The sequence below is a fragment of the Saccostrea cucullata genome, unplaced genomic scaffold (genome assembly GCF_032062105.1).
Source record: "Saccostrea cucullata isolate Sc308-1 unplaced genomic scaffold, CSIRO_AGI_Scuc_v1 ctg1104, whole genome shotgun sequence".
Classification (NCBI taxonomy): Eukaryota; Metazoa; Mollusca; class Bivalvia; order Ostreida; family Ostreidae; genus Saccostrea; species Saccostrea cuccullata.
The window spans coordinates 84,254-93,463 of record NW_026934094.1 but is presented as its reverse complement, the minus strand read 5'-3'; the positions used below and the strand labels follow the sequence as shown (position 1 = coordinate 93,463).

At 32.6% G+C, this 9,210-nt stretch overlaps 1 protein-coding gene across 1 annotated transcript; it reads left to right on the top strand.

Annotated features, from left to right (window-relative positions):
* The first annotated feature begins 877 nt into the window (after positions 1–877).
* On the top strand, positions 878–2,465 carry LOC134239937 (uncharacterized). Its single transcript, XM_062722067.1, has 6 exons — positions 878–898; positions 1,323–1,408; positions 1,636–1,706; positions 1,850–1,871; positions 1,956–2,050; positions 2,258–2,465. Exons 1-6 carry the CDS (start codon positions 878–880, stop codon positions 2,296–2,298), a joined length of 336 nt encoding a protein of 111 aa, XP_062578051.1. The 3' UTR covers positions 2,299–2,465.
* The last annotated feature ends 6,745 nt before the right edge of the window (positions 2,466–9,210 follow it).

Here is a 9,210-nt window from a genome sequence, read left to right as displayed (position 1 = left end):
CGAGAAATGTTCGCGATGTAGAGGTTCTCGCGAACTTTGAAAAAATTTCTCGCACGCGAATAAAAATTGGTTTTACAGAATTTCACTCGTGAAATTTGTTAAATCAAGGATTTTTTAGAAGTATATTTTGGATAGGTACTCATATAGTGTGACACTAAATCGAAAAAAGGGGCCAGTGTGCATCTTGCTTATCTACGGTACAATTAAGTTGACCTTTTTGCACTTACATTTCAATGCTTTGGTTAATAACTTTAACCTTTATTTTATTTTAATCAGATGTAACTATGACAATAGATATAAAAATTTTAACGTAAAATAGTTTGAAGAATATTTATCATTGAAAAAATCTTGGAAATTAAAACGCGTAGATTTTTGTGTGACCTTTTTGCACTAAAAATAACATTTGGGGCATTAAAAACTAAGCAGACAATACAAAAATATCTTTTATCAAACCACTTAAGCGCTTTTCAGTCACAAGTATCGAGTAGTTAAAAATAAGAAAAGATAAATTCAGTGACGTTCATATTGGTCAAAATATGTCATTTTTGGGCAATAAATGGTGTAAATTTTATCTTGGCTTCTTTAACACATCAATTTTTCGGCAAAGTTTGTTGAGGTAAGGTAAAAAAACTTGCTTTAAAAGTATCAATTGAGACGTATTTTAAATCTTCTTAGCAAAATCATAACGGAAAATGGTCTCCGAGTAAAAGTATGTGAGCCTCAAGTTTCAAAATTTATAAATCTGCAAATTTGCAGAAGTTTCTGCTAAATATCCTTCCATCACAACCTTTCTGTGTCAGTAAATTTGTCATAATATCTTCTCCATCTCGTCTAGTACCAAATATACTAAGCAGTAGCCATTTTCATCTTTAATATAATGTTGACGGTGTCCTTTAAGGTATGTGAAAAGAATTGAGATGGATGTACAGTATCGATTTAGATTTTATTGACCTATAAGGATGGTCTTTATTTCCTGCAAACCCATGTTCAAAGAGCTGCTTTTACATTTTTACTTCGGAGGCAAATCATATTTGAAGCGTTATTGGGGATGTTTTTTTTTTTATACCAGTAAGCAATAAGGCTTTGTTATTTTTTGCATTCATTCAGCCATTCGACCATGTCAGTGCTATACAATATAACTTGTGCAGTGGTGTATTGTATTATATTTTATTATTAGAACAGTTTATTTTTGATAACAAAGAAAATATAAAAATAGAAAAATGCAAAGATATTAAATGTAGACTTGAGAATTTAACACTATCAAAGCATTAAATGATAACGAAAAGTATATTTCTCCTTTCAATTTCTATGGTTCTTTGAAGGTCAATCATCTCCTAGTGTCGCTGCTTCAGTTGGAGGAACAGTCAGTGGATAATCATCCCAAAATGTCGAAGACAACAAAATTCAGGTGCAGCTTAATTTACAGCACTATAAAACATTGAAGTTTTTGTTACATTGGTGTAACTTTTTTCAATATTAAGACATATCTTTATTTCCAGAAAATGAAAATCTGAAAACATCAAGCTTAGTTAACATTTTCTATAGTCAAATGTAACGTTATCTTTTCTAGTGCAATGATCATGTCATGGAGTATATACAATAAAAGTATAGCAGATTCTCCTTGTAATATTTCAGTGAACAGACAAAGTATGAAACCCAAACTGATGATGGTTTGGAAGCCCACCAGTACCATGTAATATCAAAAGGTACATTTTATACTATCATAAATCAATGTTATATCAAAAGTACAAAAGTACATCTTATTTGAATTATTGAATTAGGACAAAAAATGTTACTACTGAACATTTTCATCACGTATTGCTTTTCTTAATTTCTTCTTCTTTTGCAGATGTGACTGCCAATTTGGAACCGCACGTATTTAACTTTATAAAACAGCAATTATTGTATTTCACCTTCAATGACAAAACATTTTTATGAATTATTTTCAATTTTAGAAGTAATGAGTATGAAGAAATCAAGAGTAAGGGTATCAAAACATACATTGAACTGGAGGAAACAAACCCAAGGAGAGAAGAAAAAGGGTCTGATGGTATGTAGTCAGTAGATAAATATAGTACCCAACAATATTACTCCTTTACCAATGTAATAACATCGATTAAATGAATACTTTACCTAATATTTTAAAGTAGGAAAACAATCTCAGTATATCATTGTCTTCTTTTTTTTCACAAAGTAAAAAAAAATGATTCTCAGCGGCACTGAGCAGAAATCTTACTCCTTTTTATTATTTTTCCAGATTTAAACGCCTATTATTCTACATGTTCTAATGCATCTTGACACAAGAAAGACGAGAGAAACCAATGTTCTGACAATTACAAATTATGTGCACCAAAACGACAATTTTATCATGATGACTCATTATCTATTATGTCTTTTAATGCATTTCATTAAAACGCCGATTTTTAATGTCAGATTCAATTAATACTCAACAGATTTTAAGGTGAAAATAACAAATATTGACCAATCTCGTATATAAAATAAATTAAAAGAAGATCTAATCAAGAAAAAGCAAACTCCTGGACACATTAAGAGGTAGGAAAGGTCAAGAGGTCAAATTTGGTGGTACCAGAAGAAAGGTCTTGTCACAAGGAATATTCCTGTGAAATACTTAAGCCATAGCCCCACCCACTCAAAAGTTATGTGCACCGTTAAAGTGTTTGCAGACAAACAAACAGAAAGATAGACAGATGAACGGAGAGGACAAAAGCCATATAACCCCCGAATCTTCGATTGCGGGGACATAAAATAGGCTTTGCCTGCTGCCCATTCCCATTCACTTTGTGAATAAGATTTTGTATAAGTAAACAAAGTAAGTATCTATTTTTAATTTTTTGCATAATGTATACACAGTATAAAAACATATAGAAACATGATAAGAATGCAAGAATATTCCGACATGATTAAAGTAGTTTGATATTTTTTTCCGATAATTTCTGTATTTAATTGACATTTGCTATACTTTCTAACTCTAAAACAAAACAGACAGAACATTGTTTTATATGCTCACATATCCTACTTTCAGTTTAAAATTTTAAATAAATTTTAAAATATTCAAAACAGATTAATTACTGTTCATTTCATCCATAATTCCTTTAACCTTGTTTAGTATATTTTGTGTAATATCAATTTTTTACTTTTCCAGAAACCTTGTTATAATTCATAGTAAGAACCATTCAATTTGACCTTTAAACCTTGACCTTGGATTTTGACCTACATTTGAAAATTTATAACCTTGACCATAATTTTTGAACAGTTTCTTTAAGATCTTTCATATCTCAGAGTTGTATTCTTTACCATAAATTCTTTCTTTTGATAACAACATTTTTTCCCTCTAGACCTTGATGTTTGACTTGCATTTGGTAACTTTAATCTTCGCCATGAGCCTCCATACGTAACATAAGTGACATAAGTGTTTTATAAGTGTTTTATAAAATTAAAATTTTATTGTCTTTATTCAAGCATGCGTTTTAAAGATATCGTAATGTACAATACCACCTATTTTTAAACAAAAAAATTCAACGGCGATAAATGTAACTTGTAACATGGTCGAAGATTAGGGTATATAAACACGGAAGTTTTTATCAATAAAAAAGCAAATAATAATAGTGTATCCCGAGTAACTCCTTTATCAATCTTTATAAATGGCTCTTCTAACGACATTATTGCTTTTATCTGGATTCCTCTATACAGCACTGGGTATGTACTTTGAAAGACAATTTGATTTGTCTAACCTAATTTTGGCTTTCATTTTGAAATTCTTTATAGATATATTTCTCTTACTTAGATGTTCAAAATATTCCAAAATTTTATGAATGAACTTAGATGTTCAAAATATTCCAAAATTTTATGAATGAATAGTAGTATCTACTACAAAACATGATGGATTTAAGATGTGTTAACACGACATTAAAATAAATGGTACTGTGTGGAATAAACACGTAGATTTCGAATGAAAAACATGGAGTAATTAGAACGAATCAGTTATATACAACATGTTATATGGAAGTTTAATTACTGGCACGAGCAATAAAAGTAATCTAAAGTGTTGTAAAATTACCTTCCTGACGACATGGATAAGTAGGGAACAGTTAAAACTTCCTCTGACTTCGTTAATTTGTACACACTAACTAGCTGCAAAGATGACGTTTTTTATTGTATGAAGAAAAAGCTCCATAATATGTTTTTACACCAACCGTGTGCTGTTTGCCATAATTGGATAATTGAGAAATACGTAATCTATTCAATAAAAATAATAACCCAAAATTTGTATGAAATGTGTTGCTCAATATTCAACCTATTACGGTAGTTTGCACTGTAAACAAGGCCATTGTATTGTTTGTAAAATTTGCAAAACTTGACTTCCAACTATATTGTATGTACCAATGTATCATCAACTTGTTTTCATTAACCTGCCCCGCACTACTCGCACAGTGATTATATACTAAGGCATAACTAACAGGTTTATTAACATTTCACCTTTTTGAAGGGAGAAGAAATCACATCAAAACCACCTGGTCAATGCGTTACGTCGAAGGAATATTGAGTATCTGAGGAAAATTTGAGAGCTTAATTTGAATGAATAAAATCAAAAATTAAAAACAAAAAAAAAACCTGGTATACTTAAATTGATATTAATTTGATGAAATAAGAAGACAAGTGCCCGAGATAATTTAGGTTCGCATGGTGTGGTTTTTGGAGACCAGGTATTCCAACAATCTATTGGAATTCCCATGGGTACAAATTGCGCTCCGTTATTAGCAGACTTATTTTTATATTCATATGAAGCAGAATTTATTCAAAATCTTTTGCGTGAAAAGAAAAAAACACTTGCTGTGGCCTTCAACTCGACATTTAGATATATCGACGACGTATTGTCAATTAATAATGATAATTTCCATTCCTACGTCGACACGATATATCCTGGTGAGCTTGAGATAAAAGATACCACAGAGTCCAACACTTCTGCTTCATACTTGGATATTTTACTTGAAAAAGACACAAATGGTAATCTAACAACCAAGCTATATGATAAACGTGATGACTTTAACTTTTCTATCGTCAACTTCCCTTACTTATGCAGCAATATACCTTCATCACCTGCATACGGAGTATTTATATCTCAGTTGATTCGATACGCAAGAGCATGCTCTACGTATGAACAATTTCTTAAACGAGGTAAATTATTGACAAGCAAGTTGATGAAACAAGAATATCAACAGTCTCGTTTAAAGTCATCATTTCGTAAATTCTATGGTCGATACAATGACCTTGTCAGCAAATACAATTTATCATTGAATGAAATGCTGACTGACGTTTTTCATACCAATTGTTAGTCCATTATTTATACACTGAATTGACTACGGATTTTTTTCCCGTTATTTCCTGATTATGACAATGAGCACACGGCGGGTGTGACCGGTCAGCAGGGGATGCTCACTCCTCCATGGCACCTGATCCCACATCTGATGTTTCGGAGGTCCGTGTTTGCTCTGCTCTTATTTTGTATATTTGTTTAATGGACGTTGAGATTGAATACTGTTCGTTATTTCCATATCCTTATTTTAACCACCGAACATGTATCTCTGCTGGTGGACAATTTGTCCCCGAGGATACTTGTCGTTCGGTACTTATTCATACATGAAAACAGATAAAAACGAAATGATACTGGCAGGCGCGTCGCCCAGTATAAAAAGGCGTCACTCCTTTGAGTCTATAAGGGACACAGATTCAAGGAGTTCATTTGGTGTCCCTCGGATTATCCTCAGGGATATTAAACATATGTCATATGTGCAGTCTTCAGATTCCCAGTTTTGGTATAAAACCAATACATCATATACCAAATTGAAAGAGTGTAAAGTTTCTATTACAAATATATTGGATGATTCCTTTTGCGATCCAATGTCTTCGGTTTCAAAATGTTCTGTACGAAACTGTAAAACCTGTGACATTTTGATAACTGACACTTCTTTCACCAGTAATCTTACTGGACTGAGCTTCTATACCAAAACTTGGGAAAATCTGAACTGCAAATCTTCTAATGTTGTCTATGGAATAGAATGTAATCTGTGTGGACTTATTTATGTCGGTGAAACCAAGGGATCGCTTAACAAAAGAATATCAGGTCATCGATTTCAAATAAATCATGGTGGTCAGCAGCTTTTATATAAACATTTTAATTCACCTGATCATTCTATTTTATCAATGAAAGTTAGAATTCTGGAAAAGATTTATCACCACACAAATAGTCCATCTTTGAGTACACCTTTCCGTAGACAACGTGAAGAAGTTTGGATTAGGAAACTAGGGACAGCCTTTCCCTATGGATGTAATGACAATGTCGATAGTGTAGGGAATCTAACAAGCCCGCAGTGTAATAATGTAAATGTGATGGGACTTTTTAACAATACTCAGAGACGTAAGCGTAGTCATGGACATCGTTCGTACAATAAACCTGCAATACACGACGTCTCTTTTGATTCATTACTACCTTATGTAAATAAACAGTTAGGTCTACATCATATTCGAACCAAACTTTACTCTGTCTCTTTGAAACTTTTAAATAGTCTTCTTGAAAAGACCAAGGAACATCCAAATTTAGATTCCTCGACACCTGAATATAGGCTCGGTTCTGTGATTATGGATATTGCACATCATAGGCTTTTTAAACCCGCACGTTTCAGGGAAGAAAATGCAGCTAAAACAATCCGTCTTTTCCTTAAACTTCAATATGCCAATAAAGGAATTGACGCGGTAAATATTAGTAATATTCTTAATCACAAAAGGGTCCAGTCTTATATTCCACCATATTTCAAGTTAAAGACTACGCCTTGTATTTCCTACAAATATACTTCGACCATTGCTTCCAAACTTTTCAATTACAAAAATACTTTACATGGCCTGAATATCGACTATCTGAAAAATAATCCCCTTTCGTGTTCATGTTCTTCTTCGCCCTATAACTATAGTCCTGCTGGACACGTTATTACAGGTGACGTAAATATAGTTCGTAATGAGGACCTTAGATCACTTATTTTAAAAGGTCCTAAATATAGGGAACCCCGATCCTTCAACTGGCGTCAGAATTTCATAAATATTATGGATTCTGTTGAAAATTACGCCAGACGATGGGCTAGATATGAAAAAGAAGACATTGACACCTTGTCAGAATGGATTAAATGTATCAGATCCATGTTAAAGTCACGTATTAAAAGATTGAGGGGCAAAATGAAAACCATCTATCCTTCTGTGTTCAATAAACCAGAAGTGAAAAAAGAATTAGATAGATTACACGATCAGTACGTACTGGTTCCTGCCGACAAAGCAGGTAACAACATTGTCTTCGTTTGTAAGGCTCATTATATAAATTGCATTTTAGAAGAACTTGGATTTAATTCCACGAGTGGTAATCCTACTTATACATATACTACTCTTTCTAAGGAAGAAATTCTTCAAAATCACCTGTCAGTTTTGAATACTTTTAATATTCCACAGAGCCAAAACGAATTTGAACTACCTTATATATATTGGATTCCGAAACTTCATAAGAATCCTTACAAACAAAAATACATTGCAGGTTCCAGTAAATGTTCAACCAAGCCTCTTTCGTTACTTCTCACTAAAATATTGACAGTAGTGAAGGAAAAACTTCAAGAGTACTGTACAACTATATATTCAAGAAGTGGTGTAAATCAGATGTGGATACTTAAAAATTCTAAAGAACTTTTGGACAATTTGAAATCACAAGACTTTACAAAAATCAACAGCATAAAAACTTACGACTTTTCAACTTTATACACAACAATTCCGCACGACAAATTAAAATCCAGGCTTTTTGATATCATTGACAGCTGCTTCTTCAACAAAAATGGAACTCGTAAGTTTACTTACCTCGTCATTGGTCATTTGAAAAATTATTTTGTTAAAACAGATTCTGATTGTACACATAAGTACTCTGAAGTTGACATCAAGAAGATGCTTGAATTTCTGATTGACAATATCTATGTGGTTTTTGGAGACCAGGTATTCCAACAATCTATTGGAATTCCCATGGGTACAAATTGCGCTCCGTTATTAGCAGACTTATTTTTATATTCATATGAAGCAGAATTTATTCAAAATCTTTTGCGTGAAAAGAAAAAACACTTGCTGTGGCCTTCAACTCGACATTTAGATATATCGACGACGTATTGTCAATTAATAATGATAATTTCCATTCCTACGTCGACACGATATATCCTGGTGAGCTTGAGATAAAAGATACCACAGAGTCCAACACTTCTGCTTCATACTTGGATATTTTACTTGAAAAAGACACAAATGGTAATCTAACAACCAAGCTATATGATAAACGTGATGACTTTAACTTTTCTATCGTCAACTTCCCTTACTTATGCAGCAATATACCTTCATCACCTGCATACGGAGTATTTATATCTCAGTTGATTCGATACGCAAGAGCATGCTCTACGTATGAACAATTTCTTAAACGAGGTAAATTATTGACAAGCAAGTTGATGAAACAAGAATATCAACAGTCTCGTTTAAAGTCATCATTTCGTAAATTCTATGGTCGATACAATGACCTTGTCAGCAAATACAATTTATCATTGAATGAAATGCTGACTGACGTTTTTCATACCAATTGTTAGTCCATTATTTATACACTGAATTGACTACGGATTTTTTTTTCCCGTTATTTCCTGATTATGACAATGAGCACACGGCGGGTGTGACCGGTCAGCAGGGGATGCTCACTCCTCCATGGCACCTGATCCTACATCTGATGTTTCGGAGGTCCGTGTTTGCTCTGCTCTTATTTTGTATATTTGTTTAATGAACGTTGAGATTGAATACTGTTCGTTATTTCCATATCCTTATGGTTATTCTACTCTTACGACTCTTGTATTTGATCAAATGATAAACACTGGAAATTCAAACAGTTATTTAACGATAAATATGGATCAGTTTAAGGGTAAGTATTCGTTACTGATTGACTATGTAAATTATATGTAGATATAGCTACCAGTAATTTGGAATCATAATACTTTCTTTACGCCTCATTAATCCATTATTAACAATGCTATTAAACGTAAAGCATTATGAACTGTTCAAATTCCATTAGATAAGAATTATTAATCTTTTTTATATGACTTCTTCGACGCCAATTGTGCATTTACCATATTTTCTTTT